The sequence below is a fragment of the Copadichromis virginalis genome, linkage group LG16 (genome assembly GCF_057382275.1).
Source record: "Copadichromis virginalis isolate Kocher_CV1m ecotype Utaka linkage group LG16, C_Virginalis_male_GT1.1, whole genome shotgun sequence".
Classification (NCBI taxonomy): Eukaryota; Metazoa; Chordata; class Actinopteri; order Cichliformes; family Cichlidae; genus Copadichromis; species Copadichromis virginalis.
Genome location: NC_140633.1, coordinates 24560940 through 24581010, shown reverse-complemented (window position 1 = coordinate 24581010; position 20071 = coordinate 24560940). Strand labels below are relative to the sequence as shown.

The 20071-nt window shown below is 38.8% G+C and overlaps 1 protein-coding gene across 2 annotated transcripts in view; it reads left to right on the top strand.

The window, feature by feature from the left end:
- rapgef4a (Rap guanine nucleotide exchange factor 4a) overlaps positions 1-20071 on the top strand; it is a 36740-nt gene that overhangs the window by 10720 nt on the left and 5949 nt on the right. Inside the window, exons 5-22 of one of the 2 annotated variants that reach the window (XM_085433981.1) lie at positions 7512-7584; positions 10506-10567; positions 11576-11626; positions 11700-11806; positions 13232-13353; positions 13452-13635; positions 13715-13799; positions 14303-14363; positions 14500-14576; positions 14695-14841; positions 15771-15886; positions 16803-16888; positions 17259-17337; positions 17463-17613; positions 18313-18401; positions 18567-18597; positions 18689-18767; positions 19416-19562. In XM_085433981.1, the coding sequence (XP_085290107.1) occupies positions 7512-7584; positions 10506-10567; positions 11576-11626; positions 11700-11806; positions 13232-13353; positions 13452-13635; positions 13715-13799; positions 14303-14363; positions 14500-14576; positions 14695-14841; positions 15771-15886; positions 16803-16888; positions 17259-17337; positions 17463-17613; positions 18313-18401; positions 18567-18597; positions 18689-18767; positions 19416-19562 (1747 nt within the window). The remainder of the gene's footprint in view (positions 1-7511; positions 7585-10505; positions 10568-11575; positions 11627-11699; positions 11807-13231; positions 13354-13451; positions 13636-13714; positions 13800-14302; positions 14364-14499; positions 14577-14694; positions 14842-15770; positions 15887-16802; positions 16889-17258; positions 17338-17462; positions 17614-18312; positions 18402-18566; positions 18598-18688; positions 18768-19415; positions 19563-20071) is intronic. The other variant, XM_085433982.1, reaches the window with a different exon arrangement.

Genomic DNA, 20071 nt, shown 5'->3' with positions numbered 1-20071 from the left:
GTTTTAACTGCAAAAAGCTGTTGTTTTATGAGACAGCACAGCTGTACTGAGTCATATTCTGTTTAAAGATTGGCACAATTTTTCAGTGGAAAATTAAAGTGCACTAAACTGGAAACACTGAACTGTTTTATATTACTTATTGGGTGTAGCTCAGCAGCCTATGCTACTCATTCAGCATGTACTACCTATGTATTTTTAATTAAAGTTTTTCTTTATATTGTATTCATAGCTTCTTGGTATTCTAAAGTATTTTTCAACCATTTCCCTGTTTAATTTCTTAATATTGATTGAAGTATATTGAAGTATATACTTCAATATATACTGGCAGATGTCAAACACCTGACAAACTAGAAGCAGGGTGGTACTTTTCCAAGTATAACACATAATGTGCAAAGCCACAAGACTTTTTCTGTCTGCAGACGAAAACATCCAAACATCCAAATATCAGTTTTTAGACTTTACTTGAAATAAAAATCAAACCACAATTCAGCTTTGATTGGCACATCTGCAGTTCATTGCAGTCAGTTTTATCTTCCTGAACATTAGTCTTCGCATCCTGTCTGTGACTGCCTTTTGCTCTTGCTTTATGAAGGTGGCCATGCTGAAAATGAGCAGGATTGTGTGAATAGATAAGCTTGAGCTTGTGACAGAGAGAGGGAGAGAGAGGGAGAGATTGAGCATGCTCTCCCGTGTGCTCGGTGACTGGAGTTGAGTAATCACCTAGCAACTGCTGCTCAGAAGAAGTCAGCAGCTGACTGGCACACTGCTGAGCTCTCCGGCTGAGACGGTCTGCTCGCACTGCTCTGAGAGCAGTTTGAGGGCGTTGCTGGATCCTGCTGGACCATGCTGACTGTGACCTGCGACAGACTGCTTGATACCCTGGAAATCTTAAAATCAGACATACATGCTTGGAGTGTTTGCCAACATCTGGATTAAGAGAGCGTGGCGAAGCTTTCAGTAGCAGGCTGCATGGGACTCTGGTAGCATCTTTAGGTAACATTTGCAAAGCTTTCCAGCGATAAAAAATTGATTTGTTGCATTTGAAACAAAATGTAGAAATGAAAAATGCTTCATAGAAATTTATCTTTCTAGTTGCAGGATAGTTACCTTGTAATTACCGGGGCAAATTTAGATATATGAGGATAACCTAAATGTTCAGTTTAAAAGCTTAAATTTACTTTTTTCAGTCCTACCTCATGGTTTGAATTTAGTTTGGAAGAAAATCTATAACTGTAGAAATGAAGCTCTTTTCCCTAAATGGTTTCCCTTTAACTCAAAGCATCCCTATAAATATTCAGAATAACTGCTGAATACTTTCAGAACAGTTTGCACTACGTTTGCTTATGTAATCTCTCGTGAATCATTCAAAATACAGGCGTGCATTCATGCACGGTGATGCTCACAACGCAGTAACGTACTCAAGCGTGAAAGACCGTGAAGGAACTTGAACTGAGACTGCACTGAGATGACCCGGTTAATAGCTTCACTGATCTGCTGTTATGACATAGATAATATAAAACATATATGTCATCTCTTTAAAGTACACCACCTTTGTGCATTAGATGCTTATTTTGCAATTTTCAAATCACGGTGACAGTTTTTTTAGTTGTTTAATGCATATGGAAAAACATAAAATGACATATCATAAGAGAACAGGGTTAAGAGATGTATAAGAGCACATCCAGACTTATTCATTTGATCTTTCAAACGCCACTATACTTACACGCTCCTAGCTAACGTGACGCTTACAGCATTACGTGGCTCGTCTGTCAGTTTGAACCGTGTTTTTGGATGGTTGTGACCTTTTCTGGTTGAATCCTTACTAACAAATTAAGATGAGCAAATGGAAATCTAAATTTTGGCTCTTTAAAAAAAAGTCAAATGTGCACTAATGACTGTCAGTGTTTGTTACTGCACAACAAGCAATCACCAAGGGTGATATTAGATATTACACTTACACAAAATAACAAAAAAATAAAAGTAGTGATCCTCTCTGAGAGATTATGATGCAAAATTAATTAAAAAATCTTGACTTCACTATTGTTAATCTGTGGTATTGCTCAGAAGTGCAAGATTACCTTTTCTGTTGAAATCTGCTCACTTTTAGTCTCTATAGAGTGAATGTGGACAAACATTACATTTGAACCTTTTGTTTTCAGAAATTTCAGGAACATAGTTTTTTTATTATTTATAATTCTTTGAACTTCATCCTTTGTTCTGGGTTCAGCTTTGAAGATGCTACTTCAAATGAGTAAATTCATATTTTTAAAGCATGTTTATACCTCATTTCTATACTTCAGGTTGAAAAGGGGACCTTTTTAAGCTGCTCTTTGAGTTGAACTTTTTAGATCTATTATCTATAGTTCTGCTTTTACTCCGAGCATTCGACTCCAACGATGAGCTTTTTCTCATTGCAATTGTTTGAAATATTTATGAAATATAGAGTTTTTGCACAAAGGTAAAAACCAAACTTAACAGTAAGTGAAATGTAATTGTAAAAATGAATAGAAAAAAATGGATGAAAACAATATTCCCATGTTGAATTTACACCACAGTGTCCTATTTCACCATGTTTGATGTCCAAAACTGTAAATAATTGTAAATAATAATTTCATGATGTGTTGGTCTGCTCTATTATCAGTTTAAACAGCATCATTCTTAGTTTTGAAGTATTTGTAAAATTACTGATCTGCTTTAAGCAAAAGTTCATGAATTTAGTCATGGAAATAAAACAGTCATTCATTTGGATAAAGGGTTGAATCAAAAACTGTGGGCTGACTAATCCATTGTGCTTGCTGACTTAATGACAAACTGTGAAGGATAATTTGATTTGCATATCTTATTTGGTCTTTCTAATTGATGCTTTGCACATTATGCTGTCAGAATCAGCTCAAGTACAAGTGTGGATGTTATTTTCCAAACTGCTTGTGAGTCCTAATACGGACTCTGTGTTAAAAACTTGAACCAGTACATTCTCCCTTCCTAAAGATACTTTCACACAACCATCATCAGGGTTCACAGAAAATGGACTTAAAAGAGAAAACATCCAGTGAGCAGCTATTCTCTGGGTTAAAATAGCTTGGTGATGTCACAGGTCAAAGGCGAATTGATAAAATGCTTACAGCTGTTATAACACTTGCCAGCAACACTTGTTACAACCAACGTATGCAGAACATCATCTCTGAAAGCAGAACACATTGAAAATTTGAAAATTAGAAAAAACATTACTGCTACAACATTTGGATAGTTTGATCACAATTTGTTGTAAACAACATGAAAGGTGGTTCATGTTCACTTTGTGGTGTAATTGCTGTGAATAGTGTAGTGCTGTATGCGCCCCTGAGTGCCAATCAAGCATCTTTTTTTTTTCAATGCAATTCAGTTTTATTTATACAGCACCAAATCACAACAGTCGCATCAATGCACTTTATATTGTAAAGTAGACCCTACAATAATACATACAGAGAAAAACCAAAGAATGTCTTTCCCACTGTGAGCAAGCACTTTGGCAACAGTGGGAAGGAAAAACTCAATTTTAACAAGAAGAAATTTCCAGCAACGGATGTATCGCCAGATATGTTATTTATTTGTTTATTTATTTATTTATTTTTGCCTGTCCTGTTTGGCTCTTTTGCCATCAGAATTATTGTCTAAAGGCAAAGAAAAATGTCCAACAGATTTACTTTACCAACCCAGCCTTGCCGTATTGGTCTATTTGAGTCGCCTTTTATTGTTTATTTTATTTTAACCTGCTAAATACGGGACAGACTTGACTGGGGAAAAGAAAGAGAGGAATCAATCAAGCATCATTTAAAGGCCAAAGCCTACCTGAGTATTGTTAGTATCCATGTTGTCATGGTTGAAAGATTTCTGGATCCAAGTTACCTACCAAAGTTAAGGACTTTAATTATAATAAATGATCAAAAAGGCTGAATCAAAGTTGGCTCTAAATTCAGTCTTAGGAATAAGGTAATGTCTGAGAGGCACAGTTAGACTGGGCAGGTATGGCTGAGTAGGGCTACTGCGAGTTTGGTGAGTTTGATGAGTCTGGCAGACCACAGAGCAGCAGATGCTGTTGCTATTTTATTGAGAAATAAATATTTGAATTAGCATTTCAGAGGAGCAATCCCGGCACATTTAGACATCTTAATAAACGAGCCTCATAAAATGTCAGAAATGACTTTTGCGCCAAATCTACTTATCAAAGTAATTGTAGTATAGCTGCAGTTTGAACCAGTCTAGCTGATCTGCGAGCTGATTTGATGCTCTAATAATCTTCTAATCTGGATGAAAGCAATAAAGGCCAGTGAGTGAATAATCAGACTGATTCATTTCAGTTAAGCAGCAGTTTGACATTTCAGGAAGTACGCCTCGACGAGATTGTTGCCTCTCTAATGTATGGCTTATAAATGCTAATTTTCTCCAGAAGATACCGACTAGATTGTTTTATGTTGTGTTTTTATACATTAAAAATATAACTGTCTAACTATTTGTTTAACTTGTTACAAAGAAATAAGAAATGTCCGTTTTGAATGTTCCCTTTGCAGTATGGTAAACGAATCTGCATGAAGCTTTACTATTTCTTAAAAGAGCGTAAACATGAGAGTATGGATTTTTAGAAGCAAAACCACAACTAACTGTTATTACTATTTGATGCATTTATAAAAAAGAAAAAATACATTTATTAAATAAAAGAAAATGATATACATTTTGAACTAATTTTCTCATCCGAGACTTTTATGAAAAAACGAATATGTTTTTTTTTTCATTTAATATACCATCAAACCAGAAGAAACTGAGTGAAGAATGATGATAAAAAATGACATCCGAGTGAGAAACTTCTTTTTTAATGACTTAAAAGATTTTATTATTACATGCCTGATGTTTTAAAATAAAACAAAGACAGTTTTTATACAGGCAAAAGGTTAGACAGTCCTGAAAACATGGCAGGTTACAGTGAGCTGGTATTAAAACAATTCCCTGCAGAAAATATCGTGTTGTGTATCACAAGAGTCAAAGACGTCATTACGAATAAAATAGAAACTGATTGCTTTTTACACACCTGACAGTGGTCCTAATCCCCCTCGAAAACAACGCTCCCATCCCATCTGCTGCATTCAGTCCCTCAGGGAGCATGGCTTTACTGGCTCAGAGGGATTGAGTTCATTTGTTCATGCGTGCCTCAGTTTAATCCTAAATCCTTTAATTGTCAGCCAAGATTGATAGAATTGCCGGACTCTGACTGAATCACTGCTTTTGCATTGATTAATTTAAAATTAAATATCTTGTTTTGCATGTTCACAGCAGGCACATTATCAAAATCGGAGCTTGGAGAGCTTATATCTTTTAGTATCTTGGTGAGCAACAAGTCAAGTTACAACCTGAGGCCACTGAGGTATATCTAAAAGGCTTGAGGGAAAAGGTTGTGTGCCACTGAGGGCTTGCTTAAGTGATTAACTGACTTCAGAGTGCAGAATTGAGTTTAAAGCATGACCTCTGAGTACGCTGCCATCAGAGGAACAAAGGGCTCTAGAGTTCTTGCCTTCATTCAGTCTCCACTGACCAGAAGATAGGATGGTGGGGAAAATTGGTCTGGCACTAAGTGGTCCTCAATCAGTTTTTTATTGACCTATTACGCAGTGGCTGCAGCACATAATCAGTTTTTGTTTGTCTTTCACCCCATATTAATCTTGAGTTGTCAATCTACTTGGCAAATTCCTATTAAGAAAATATAATTTTAACAATCAGCTGTGTTGGAGTGATGTATTTATGTATGCAGATCTCGTTATTTGATTGACAAAGTTTAAAATACGATAACAAATGCACACTCACTCAATGCTTTATTATTTGTACCTTTTTAGTACCAGTTCAACCCAATTCTGTCTTCAGATATGCTTTAGTTTTTTGTGGAACAACAAAGAAACATTCCTCAGAGATTTTCAGATATGCAGATTCTTCAGCTGCATGTCCATGATGAGAATCTACCACATCCCAAAGGTGCTCTATTGAAGCTCCGCTGACTATGGAGGTGACTCGCATACAGTGAAATCATTGTCATATTCAAAAATAAAGCCTGAGTTAATCTGAATTTTGTGGCACATTAACCTGGTGCAAGCAGCCATCAGAAGGTATACACTGTGTATGGACCTGGTGTGGTCTTCTGCTGTACTTTCAGAGATGTTCTTCTGCATACATTGCATGTTAAAAATGGTTATTTGAATTACTGCTGCCTTCCTATCAGTTCAAAGCAGAACTGTTGCTCACTGAATCTTTTCTCTTTTTAGACTATTATCTTTAAAGTCTAGAGGTGGTTGTGTGGGAAAATCCCATCAGATCAGCAGTTTCTGGAGTTTCAGCCCGTCTTCCGACAACAATCACGGCATGTGCAAAGTTCCTTAAATCCCCTTTCTTCCCCAAATGCTCAGATCGTACTTTAGCCGGTCACCTTGACCATGTCTACATGCCTAAATGCATCAAGCTACTGCTGTGTGACTGGCTAAGTGTACGTTATTAAAAGGTAGTTGTCTGTACCATCTAACTATACTTTACTTCCAAAGCTGGCTGAACACAATTTGTACAGTAATATGCTGCTAGGAAAACAGTGTTAGTTTAAAAATCACAGAAATAATTTGGAATTAAATGGTATTCTATGCATCTTTTTAGTGTTTTTTATTCCTGAATTTGAAAAAAAAAACCTGTCTCGCTGGTTACTGTTGGAGTGTCCTATTAGTGCTCCAGTGTCATAAACATTGCATTTGTAAGTGCACGGGTGCAGTATGATGTTCATTATGTAATATCTGTGCTGCCTCAGGACACAATTATGGTACGAGGGAAGTATACTTGTATTGTCTTGCTGTGCTTGTTCTGTGGCTCTCTGCAGTTGGAACAGCATTAATGGACATGTACTTAGTGGCAAAAAGAAATATGCAACATACAAGAGGTATTTGTATGTGGTTTTCCCCTATTTTTAATAATTATGCACTGAACCGTTCTTACATTTGCATGTTAGGACTAATAAGAATGAAATATCATCAGACACCCGAAACCCTCATTGACTTTTTATTTTTTCCACACAGCCTAGAGACAAGTGATGACAGTGGGGGTGATTTCTATTCCTCTTGTCCTGCCTTTGTTAGACAACACATTAATGAGAGGCAGAGATGGGAAATGCTGGAAAAGAGGGAGCTAAAGAACATGGAAAGACATTTAAGAAGTATAGATTTTTGAGTCCTAGAGTGATTCCTGAGACACATTTAAGTATTTTTCCAGTTATTGTGATCTTTTTGCTGCCATAGATCATCAGCCACCTTGATGAGTCAGAAGCAGCTAAATAAAGGCCATCGAGAGTATATTTTAATTTCAGTTTTGGTGTAATAATGATGGATTGACTCCACCTGTATGCATTTATTTGATTCCTATTGATACATATTATATATATATTATACAATTTACTTTACATTAAACATTATTTTATTTACAAGTGTAACTGGTATTTGCTTTTATTTTTATAGAAATATCATCACTGTATGGCTGGACTACTCGCCCCACCCTATGGTGTCATGGAAAGCGGTTGTAACGCAGACAGTAAGTGACCTCGTTTGGACCTAACAACTATATATTTCATTCCTAACTTTGTCAGTTATTATTAGCAGTTACGCCATCATAATCAACAAATGCCTCAAAATCACAGCCTGTCCTGTGATTTTGAAGCGTTCACTGAACATTGCATAAAATGTCATGCTAACATTCAACTGTAAAATGTCGCAGTGCTGATGCTCCGACACGTTTAAACACAGTAGCTTGTACAGATGGTTATAGTCTTAAAAGCTTGTGGATTTGTTTTACTTTCAGCAGCTTTTATGTCACAAATGATAAAACATTTTTGTGGCCGACGGTGTAGAGAGACAGGAAATTTAGAGAAAGGGCGCCTCCGTTTCACTAAATGAAATGGAGCAGGAGTACAGGCAGAAAAAAAGTACTCACTGCTGATGTGCTTCCTAATTGCTCGGCTGTCATGCCGTCCTCAAGTTGATTCAGTTTACTTCAGTGTTAGTATGTTGATTGTCTTCAGAGTTTATCAAGATGAAGAAGAAATTCTTCATTTTACAGTAAATGGCTCCTCTGACTTTATAAATGTTTTTACAAACAACCAATTTTTCTGCTCCTACGAATAAAAAGGATCTTTTATTGTATTTCTTTCTGACTAACTCCATTACTGTTGGAACCTCTGGCATTGTGTCGAGGCTGATACTATTATTTCTGCTTTTCTGTTGCAACCTAACTTGATATTGACTTTGCTCTGCTCAAACAGAGCACTTAACTTGCTTCAAAGTCACGTATCATAAAAATGATGAACGGCAGTCCATAAATCCATAGTCTGCTGGTTTACCAACACTGGGGTCACTGTCTATTGTTATGTATTTTTAATGATGATGGACATATTTGAAAGAAAATGCTTTTTAAAGATTTTCTTGTAAGGAACTCCCAGCCTCAAACTTACAGTCCCTAAAGCTAAGATTTTATTAACTACTGTAGCTTTTAAAAGTGGATGTGCCTTTTTGGTTGCTGCATGCTTTGCTGCAGCAATATAAGAGCTGGGGTTTGAGTATTTTTGCAGCATAGAGTTGAGTACTGAGGGGTTTTACAGCCTGAACTCGATGCACGGATGCAGAAAGACATAAGTCACACAAGCACCGGCGGCTCGAGGCTGAAGCACTCTCCTGTGCAGAGGCTCAGCCGCTTTGTTACTGTCACAGCAAATCAAATGAATTAAACATGTTTTAAACTGTTTTCTTACAGTGCGCTTTTAAATCACTTTGTTATTAACAGGTCAGCATTGTTTCCTTCACTCCAGTCATGCACTCCACCTAAGCATGCATTTGTTTGGCCACTACAATGGAAAATATTTCTGCTCAGAAACAGCATTTTTCTTTCCTGGCAAATGACTAACACTTGGTTTAACTTTCACTTTACTCTACATTCCTGGTTGAATGAACGGACTGATATCACAGCTTTGCAAACAGAATGATGGGCAGATGTGTTAACTTCTGTAAACATGCACAAATTCTATACAAACACATAACATGAAAAATATAATTCATACTAAAACCGTGCAAGGCTGGTACATGTCTTTAATGTTAGCATGAAATGCAATGACCCTCTCTGCTGCTGAAGGTTTCAATAAAATGCAGAAATCCTCCGGGCTGAACCACGTATACAGTAGGTTATATAAGATGTTTGTGCTTTCAGTGTTTTTCACTCTTTTTTGCACTTGTGGTGAGGAGAACTTTGGGGAAATTTATTTTTTTAAGGATTAATATTAAACAGAAACCATGATGTCAACTGTAAAAGCAACTATGTATGGAGTTTTTTCACAAAATGTTAGGATGTAAACATTTTTCCATCCTGTACTAAAAGTGAGTACTTTTATTTTTATTTTTGACAGTTGTTTGCACGCTGGCAGTAGAGCAGATAAAATGTAGAAAGAAATGAAACAACGCGATACAATTTTAGGCATGTAGATATTTTCAAGACATCTTTGAACGTGGTTTGGTTGTTGGTTCTTGACAGGCTGGTTGGAGTATTTCAGAACACAACTTACAGTATTGGTTTACAGAGAATGGTCAGAAGAAGAGCGGGAGTTCTCTTCGTAAATATGCCTTGTTGAAGCCAAAGGTCAGAGAAACATGGCCAGACTACTTCAAGCTGATTTAAAGGCAAGAGTAACTCAATTAACCATGTGTTACAACCAAGGTTTGCAGAAGAGCAACTCTGCATATGTAACACATTGAACACAGAAGCAGATGGGCTGCAGCGGCAGAAGACCACAGTGGTGCCACTCCTGTCAGCTGAGAACAGGAAACTGAAGCTACAGTTTGCACAGTGTCACCAAAACTGGAAAAACACCAAAGATGTCCAGCTGAGAAATCTGCAGCAACTATGTGATGTTATCGTGTCAATGTGAGCCAAAATCAGCACCTTGTTGAATGTATGCCATGAGTAATGAAGGCACTTCTGAAGTCAGGGTGGTCCAACAAAAAGAAATAGTATGAAGAAAGTGTAGTAATGCAGGCCAACATAGTCTGACATTCAAACCACTGACAGTTGTTCTACAGAGTCTATGGAGGAACCTAATTATTCAGCATAAAAAAAATGACCATTGAACAGTCTAAGGAGCTTGGAAAGAAAAGCTTCCGAGAAGCTTCTCGGATGAGAGGAGGTGGAGGTGACTGAGAACCTTCACACCACCACTGAATATTCAGGATGCAATTTTTAATTAAAAAATTCTAACAGAACATGTACAGTATATGCAACTTTTTTGTTTTCAAGGATTAGTTGATTTTTGTTATAGTAAATTTGAGTCCCCTGTAAAGCTTCTTGTGTGTGTTTTACTTATAACTTTAGCGGACATCTCAGTGATTATAAAGTCTTTTTTTCTCTGCAGCTTTGCAGGATCTTTACAGATCCTTCATGACTAACATACATCCTCTGTTTTTCCCCACCAGGACTGCCTGACAAAGAGAACATAAGCAACAACTCGTTTGTTGTCTCCAAACCTCTGAATAAGGTAATTCCTCTGTCTCTATTTAGGATGAAACCTTTTCATTTTATGAGGCCGCAAGAGCATCCTGTACTGTTGCTCACCTCCTCAGTGGGGCACAGAAATAAGTGTGGAATGTGAAGTTTGTTTAAAGTTGCTCTAAATATAAACACAGTACTGGATTTCTCGTCTCCATCCAGAACAGTTCCTGTCCCCTCTCCTGCTGTCATTTCCTGACCACTGAGTTGATAACGCTGCACTACAGCAGATTTATGGAGCTACATGCGTTGTTCACTTATGGAGTTTAGCCACATCACAATCGCTCTCTTACACAAAAAGAGAAACTGAAAGTGTGCATTCTTGTTATGTAACCGACAAAGACAGAATTAATTTACTATAACATATATAAATAAGCCCAGTTTCTTTGGCAACTGAGTGGTCTAATGTCTTGTAAATAAATGATGAGGCTTTAAAGCTTTCACATAAATGCATGACTTGCACTGCTCTCTGAAGCATTCAGAATGCATTTTAAATGTCAAAGTCCTGCAGCCCACCCCATGGCCATCCTCAGCTGGAAAAATCAAAAACAACAACAACAACAACAAAAAAGCACTCCCAGACTGTAATTCACAGTATCTGTGTCCCATTAAAGCAACTGAATGCATCAGTCAAGACTCTGCTAACGGAACGGTATGGAAAGTAAATAAAAAGTAAATAAAAATCAAATTTGAATGCAATAAAATCATAATGTCAGCTGTGAGTCATGCAGTAACAGCGAGGATGAGATCCTGTGGCCCCACAGTGAGAGGAAAAACATCAGACCGGACTTGTCTCTCTGACACATTGTTTCTTCCCCGATGTATTTTATCGCAAATTACTGGACTGTTTTGTTCTTTGGCGAACCTTCAGTTTTACCCACTTTGTGAGATTCAGTGTAATGCCATCAGTAGATCCTGAGTTTCAGTGTCATGCATGAGGCATTTTATTTCACCTCCTCTCATTTTTTTTTTTTTTATGTTTCACTTTATTTTGCAGAAGTCATTCATTCAAAGTCCAGCCAAACCCCACCCTAAATGCTTTTCTCAGGTAGTAAACACAATCACTGCACTCAGTCAGACTCCACAGTGTGCTGAGATTTAACTAAAATTCTACCGTGCAGGTCCCCTCCGAGAAGATCCTCCGTGCAGGGCAGATTCTCCGGAATGCCATCCTCTCCAGGGCGCCTCACATGATCAGAGACAGGAAGTACCATTTGAAGACGTACAGGTTAGTTCAATAAGGAGAGATCATTAGACAGAGATGAACATGATTTATTGATGCAGAGAATTTAGATAGAGGTATTTGGTGGTTAGACTTCAACAGAAGCCCAGCGGTGATAGGGAATAGAGCAGGACCCCCCCGGGTTTAGACGCTGGTGGTGGAGATGATTTAAGATTTAAAGTAGACGTTGTGAATTAGCCTGAAGAAGGCTGGGAGAAAGATGATTGGACTAGACCAGTGATGTCACAAACAGCTTGATGGCATGGGAAAGTGGAAGTGATGTGAAGCTTAGATTTAGCTGGCAACACCTGGGAACAGAAAGATGTGAGACCCCTTATTGAACTTATGCATAAGCTTCATTTGGCACCCCTTTGTTTTTAATGGAAACACTCAAGCAAAGTGTATTCATTAATTTTTTTCTATTTTTATCACTCTCTAAAAGCAAAGAAAGCAGTTGAAGAACATTAAGGATTTATGCCAGTATCCAACATCAAAAGCTGGGATGTGTGGGATGAACTTTGGCCAGTGTCACATGGTTTAGTATGGTGTTTTGCCTGAGTAGAGCTGACAGCTATTGGACTGAGGAGCTTCACCAGGTAATGTCCAGAAGAGATCAGGGTTGTTGTGCAGGTGTGAAAACACTTCATGGTAAAATCTCGAAACTCTAATCTGCATTGTAACCAGAGGGGCACAGATGAAAACCCAGCCAGTGGGTGGCCATCGGTTCTCTTCCGGTACTCGAGCTTCCTCCCACAGTCCCACAGTTATTTTGGTGATTCTAAATAGCCCATAGGTGGGAGAGTGAGTGTGAATAGTTGTTTTTCTCTCTGTGTTAGCCCCGTGATAGACTGCCAACCTGCCTCTCCCCTCAGTAACAGCTAGGATAGGCTCCACTACATGTTCTGGAGCTTATTTTGGACTGACAGGTGCAAAAAGGGCAGTAAACACACTTTTTGCTTCTACTGCTTTAGAGTAAATGGCAGCCAGGTAGATTTATCTGGTGAGAGCTAAAAGGTGAGTAAATATCATTAGTGGATTCAAAGAAATGATAATGTTGAACTGTGTTTGCCTGATGTGTAAATGTAAAGGTTCACCACGTCTTAGTGTTGCATTTATAGTTTGTTGTCAATCATCAGTTATATTTATTTTAAGAAATCTTCATAATTTTGTTTGTTATGAAGACATTAAATGTATTCACATAATATTCAATTTTATTTACCACATCTATCAGTACAAGCTGTAGACAGCGGCTGAATATAAAAGCTCTTTTATAGCAAAGCCCTGTTTGCACTTCAAGAGAATAAAATATAACAGCAGAAAATCATGAAAAAGGAAATCAGTTCATAAAACACAGAACAAACAGAAAATCAAAGTGATCTTTCGTACCTGCTCAGCCATGTAGGAGCTCATATAGGCATTTGTCTTTCCTAGGCGGTGTTGTGTGGGGACAGAACTGGTTGACTGGCAATTGCAGCAGAGCTCATGTGTCCACTCTCGCGTTCAGGCTGTAGGCATGTGGCAGGTGCTGCTGGAAGAAGGTGTTCTCAACCACGGTGAGGCTCTGCGTGATGTGTGTCTGCACGTGTGCAGCGCGCGACCCAGTGATTTGAAATTGAATGCCCGCTGTCTGCGCTGTGTTTCTGTGATGCAGTGGACCAGGAGCTGAGCTTCCAGGACAAGTACCTTTTTTACCGCTTTCTGGACGATGAACAGGAGGATGCCAGTTTCCCCACTGAAGACGAAAGAAGGGAGAGCCAAGAGGAGCTACAGGATACCTTGCTGCTTCTCTCGCAGATCGGGCCTGATGCCCATCTGAGGATGATCCTGAGGAAACCGTAAGAATCTGAAGCAGAAATCAGTAAAGGAATAAAAAGGGTGATTGTTTCATGACTTCTTTCATCCTCTGTCTTTTAGTCCATCTGAAAGGACAGCAGATGATTTGGAGATCATTTATGAGGAGTTGCTTCATATTAAGGCCTTGTCACACCTCTCCACCACTGTGAGTACAGTTTACCTGCATTATGTGACCATATTATTCCTTCTCTTAATGCACAGATTGAAATTGCATCTTTCTCCTGGTGAAAAACACCATATCTGGCTCATTAGGCCTTTTGGTCCCATTTGAGTGGTGAGAGTGAAGAAAAATGATGCAAAGATGAAAACTTGCGTATTAAACACTCATTCACTGATCCTGTCCAAGAACACTTTGACATACACGCTGGATAAGCAAGGCATTAAGTATGTACTGCGTAGCTTCAGGGGATTATTCTACAACTAAAATCATCCGTTTGTCTTGCTGCTCGGATTCAGCCAAACCAAAAAACAAGATATGTGATGTGGGACTGCTGTGCGTTTCACTCACATTCAGTTTTAAAGAAATCTTTCAAACACCTGTGCTGCATTGAATAGCTGGAATATTAAGCTTTGCACACATACAGCATGCCTTTACTTTTATTTTGGCTGCTTTCTCTTAATGTTGATCCTCCTGATCTTCCTCTGCAGGTGAAGAGAGAGCTGGCCGGAGTGCTGATCTTTGAGTCCCATGCAAAGGCAGGAACAGTATGTAAGTAATCTGATAAAAATAGTAATGTGTAATAGATGCATTGTTAATGCTGATTAATGATTGAATTTGCTCAGCACACAATCAGTATTAATTCAACAAAGACAGCCTATATGAAATCAAATCTTCTCTCCCTTAGTGTTCAATCAGGGTGAGGAGGGCACATCCTGGTACATCATTTTAAAGGGCTCAGTCAATGTTGTCATCTATGGAAAAGTAGGTATTTTCCTCTTGTGAAATCATGTTAGTTCTAGAGACATCAAACTGATTATACTGCTTTGACCGGGACGTTGATTCATCACCCAGTAACTGATCAGTATGCCGTCCTGGACAGGGTGTTGTTTGCACTCTTCATGAAGGAGACGACTTTGGGAAGCTGGCGCTTGTCAACGACGCCCCCCGCGCCGCCTCCATTGTCCTGCGAGAGGACAACTGTCATTTCCTGAGAGTCGACAAGGAGGACTTTAACAGGATTTTGAGGGTTAGTGTCTGTTTAAACTCATCTCATTAACAATGAAAAAGCACCAACACCCTCTGTTGGCAAAAATGTAGTAATGCATCCATAAAAGTTATTTAATGCATCTTTTGTGATCGTATGCCAGTCCCTTGCACCCACTAGCTCAATCATCCCACTAAATATGAAATATGTTGATAATGACCTCTTTTACTGATTTGAGGTTAATTAGGTGTGGATGTAAACTAACATCTGGGAGCTCTGACACGTCATACATTTCCTGCTTGAAATAGAAAATAGAAGCAGAGATTTTTGTTCTAGATTAACTACGTAGTGATGGTCTGCAGATCTAAATGTGTTGAAATTACACATGTAGTGACTGATGGAGTGACATCACATGTTTTTTTAACATATTTTATTAAAGTTGTTAAACGTGTATGATTGATTTACAGAATATCATATTAGGTCTGCATTTGCTTCTTTGGACCACATTAAGTGTGTTAAACATGCTATTAAAAATGCTTAAACAAACAATTAAAAAATTGTACTGAAATTTAGTATTACAGATAGTTTATGCATGCTTATTGCATGGCTCAAAATAGTGCAATGATGGTTCTGAATATTAAATAAATAAAATAGGGAATGAATAATAAGAATAATAATAAGAAAAAAATTAATTAAAAAGCATATATTTATAGTAAAATATCCAAATATGTATAAAAATTGTAAATATCATATAATAACTGATACTTTACATTTCTAAAGAATAACATTTTCACGAAGCTGCTTATGTACTGGCAAACACGTCACTACTGTTTAACACTGTTTAAATGTGACCTCTGGCAGGTGACCTGGGTCGATCAGGTCACATGACTTTATAAACTGAAACAACATTTTCATAGGTCAGTGGTCTCCATAGTAAATGCATTACTGTGTTTGTGTTTATTTGTATGAAGGATGTGGAAGCCAACACTGTGCGACTGAAGGAGCACGGTCAGGACGTTCTGGTGTTAGAGAAGAGCCTCAGCAGCAGTCGAACATCTGTCCAGGGATCCTCTTCCTCTCATTACAAGTAAATATGCCCACCACTAATGCATGTATAGTACAGAGCTGCACTTTCTGGCAGTTGTCTGTTAAACTTGTATCCTTAACTGTCTTCATGTTACAATATAAATTAAGTTGCTGCTTTTATTTAACAGCAAAGAAAAATTGATACTTAAAAATATTTAAAATTGTTTCAGCCATCCTTTTTCTTTGAAGTAATAAGTATGAGCTTTAAAAAAATATATTTGTCCAATCACATGACTATCCCAGGTTGCTGCAGGAGTGATCCTTTCATGGTCACTTTTGAACTTGTGATTACATTTGTGAACAATAGGAAAAATGCTGGACGCTAACAGTCAGTGTGACCAGCAGATAACATGCAGGCAGCACACACACAGCAATCCTGTGAGCTGCAGCCAACGAGCATTATCTTAATAGAGGCATCTGTCACTGCAGCACAGTTGCTAGAGAGACATATTAATGGTTATGATGGCCTTGCTCCTAGGGGGAAAAGAAGACCTGGCAAGTCACAATTACTTGTTTAGGGTCGCCCTCTAATCAACTCCACTCCTCAAACGTAAGAGTGTCAAGACTGTGTTCTCCCCCATGAGTGGGGAAGACATGGCGTTGCTTGTGTAGCTCCCTCTTGCCATGCTGTTATCAAGTAATGAAAACAACCGAGGCTGGATTGTGTTGATTCTCCTTCACGTAGAAGATGCCCCCTCATTTTTTTTCTCCCCTCGGCTTTTCTCGTGGCACTTAGCCCAGACTCCCCTTCATCTTCAGCTGGCCAAGAACACTGATTGTAAATAGGATTGTTATCAAATGAAGCAATCACAGACACACGTTGAAGGAACAGTCGAGGGCCATAGCTGTGTCATCAAGCATTAAGAGCCAGTGTTTCTTGATTAGTGAAGGGTGTGTTTTATTCTGTTTTCCTGCAGATACAACGTAATGTCTGGGACGCCGGAGAAGATTTTGGAGCACCTCCTTGAAATGATGCGATTGGATTCTCAATTCACAGAGTCAGGTACTGCTCACCATGACACATCCCATGTGTCGAATTAGTGCCATCTAACACGGCCTGCCAATACGATGATCATTTATTGTGGAGAGTTGTCACCTATGCAACATTCTCCTCCGCCCTCGCCGGCTCTGTTTCTCTCCTCTGTCCTCTGCCGACTGTTCTGCACTGACCCGTTTGTTCTTGCCTATAATTAGCCACACATCACAGGGCTGATCTAATTACTCTCGCTTGCGTGGATACATATGGTTTTCATTCGTCGGCAGAGGTGACACAGACGGGGCCGCGAGGATCAAGGCCCGATGCTACTCTTTGATGCTCTCTTTCGCTGGCTACACAGGTGTTTGACATAAGCGTCTTTCTTTTTTTGTTACAGACTCAGCCTTAGATGACTTTGTGCTCATGCACTGTGTCTTCATACCCAACACTCAGCTGTGTCCGGTGTTGATGTCCCAATATCCTTTCAGCATTATGTTCCCTAATTTTTTTTTTAATGTTCTTTACCATTCCTGTGAACCTGAAAACACTGGTTCACTGGTTTGCTGCAGCTACATTGTTTCAATCTTTAACTGCTGTGCAGCTACCATGCCCAGGCCTCGCAGGGATCTGAACAGGAGAAGCTGGACTACACGCTTAATAACAAGCGCAGGGTGATCCGGCTGGTGATGCACTGGGCTGCCGTAAATGGGGATCACCTGCAGGAAGAGGATGTCTCAGGGTTGTTTCTGGAGGTCAGCCTAAACATATATGAAGGTTGTTCTAACCTCTGATATAGGTACAGAATAGTCACAACAGCAGAACCGTCTGCAGCTCTGACCAAGACTTGTTCCAGTGTTTCAGATGTGTTCCTAATCAGTTTGCTTTACTTAAAAACAATTAATTGTTAATCATCTTCTTAGATTTTTTGATTCTTGATAATGATAAGATTTTGAAATGTTTTAATAAAGCGAAGGCGCCACACCACTAACCATAACTGATAAATTGATAGAAAATCAGATTTATGTCTGAGTGCATGATGTTCAAATCCAAGAATATCCACAGCTATAATGCTGACAGCCACTCTTTTGTTTCATGGTTGATATTAATTATTTACAACCGTAAACACATACCTTTGCAGTTATCCAAGGTGTTTGCACCTTCTGCTAAGTTTAATTGCACTCTCTCCTCACTATAAATAAACAGACACATGTCAGAAAATCAAAATCACTGAAACTGCAATTTTAAATGTGCATTTATTATAGATGTGAGCATTAGAATATACATATATATATATAAACTCTTATTAAATGAAAGGACTTATGATTCTTGATGATATGCTAACTTAATGTGGTGTGGTGCTTGAGAAAAACTCTTTGTAATTGTATGTTAAAATGAGTTTTAATTAGTTCTTCTGAATCATTGTTTTGCTCAGAGCTTGCTGTGTTTTTCAGGAGTTTTTCATGGCAGTATCTAATGATGCCAAAGCCTTTCCTGCCCTCAGGGATCAACTAACAGAACTGGAAAGAATTGTAAAACGCAAGTAAGTCAGAGCTTTGTTTTTTTGTTTTTAGGTTTTGATATGGATGAAAGGTGCTGTATGTGGTTAGTGTTGAGAATTTAAAGGAGAAAGGCTCTTTAGATAACGATCAAACTTAACTAAAGAGTCATTAACTGTTTTTTTAAATATTTTTATTTTATTCTTCAGTGCTGAAGATGCCAGATCCTCACAGAAAAAGGTATAAGACCGACTCTTTCTGTTCCAAATTAAAGTTCGTGTTTTTTCAAACGTCTGTGAACCTAAACTGTGAACCTAAAATTCCCACACAGCACAAAGTCCTGCTGCGGCATTTCAGTGTGGGAGAGGAGAAGCTTCAGAAACGTCAGCCCATCAGGAGTAACGATGAAAGTGAGTTGTGGATGAACATCCACTCTCCGGTTTCATAAACATGGATAGCTGGGCTGCTGACTGTCACATTCAGCTATCTATTTGGAACTCTTTATCATGCAGTGATAGCGATAGTCAGTATTTTGAAATAGCGACAGAGGTTCGCTACTCATAAACTCAAAGGATGTTTTCTGTTAAAGCATGATGATTTGGTACCGCTTGTTCTTCAAGTCATCTCTCCAATCTCCAAAAGACACACTGAAAATTGTTGTTCTTGGTTTGGTTTTTGTTCTTTGTACTGATTTAAATAATTTGTTTAGGGGCAGTTCAGTGGTGCAGTGATTAGCGCTGTCACCTCGCTCAGCTGGAGCCTTTCTGTGCAGAATATGCATGTGTGGGTGCTCCAGTTTCCTCCCACAGTCCAAAGAGATGCTTGTTAGGTTAATTGGTGACTTTAAATTAGTTGTGAGGATGAGGATGCGAGAGGTTGTGGGTGTCTCTCTCTCTATCTCTGTGGTAGCTGTGCTAATTTGGATAAATGTTTTGGTCTCTTTAAGGCCATTTAGTGTATTATAGTGACATCTTGCCTTTTTCTCTTCCTTGCTACTTTACCATGCCATCATTCCTTCTTGTTTACAGTCTTATTTTTGTTCTAATTCATTCCTTCAGTCCTGTTCAAAGTCTACTGCTGTGACCACACCTACACCACAATCCGGGTCCCTGTAGCCGCTTCAGTTAGGGAGGTTATCGGTGCTGTGGCTGACAAGCTGGGGTCAGCGGAGGACCTGCTCCTGGTCGGCCTCAGTTCGGCAGGAGGTGAGAGCAACGGCAGTTACTTGTCAAATGATTGGAGATGACAAAAGGTAGAACTAAAGCCGGGTGATGTATTAATTCTTTCTGGGTGATGTGTGACCTTTTGTGGTGAGTTTGGTGACGGTAATAGGCTGCTTTAGTAGGGGCTAAAGAATGGCCTTGAAGTGGCCCAAGAAATAACCTGAGCTCAGTTTTCCTCATTACATTCAGCAGAAAGCTGTTGGTTCAACTGGCTGCTCTTTATTGTACTGATATTTGTGTCCGCCAGAAAGTACTAATGCAGCTCTGCCTTCCTCTGAACTTGACCTGGACTTTCCTTACCAGTGGCAAGTCAACAAAGCTGAGGCTGCTCTTATTTGGAGTGGATTATCACAAGGCTCATAAAGAGCATCCAGAAAGTTTTCTGGATCCTAAAATCGCTATATTTATTTTTATAGTCACAAATGTATACATAGTTATCCGCAATGAAAAAGCAAAGCAGGTTTTGAAGTTATTCTCCGGTGCCTGTGCAA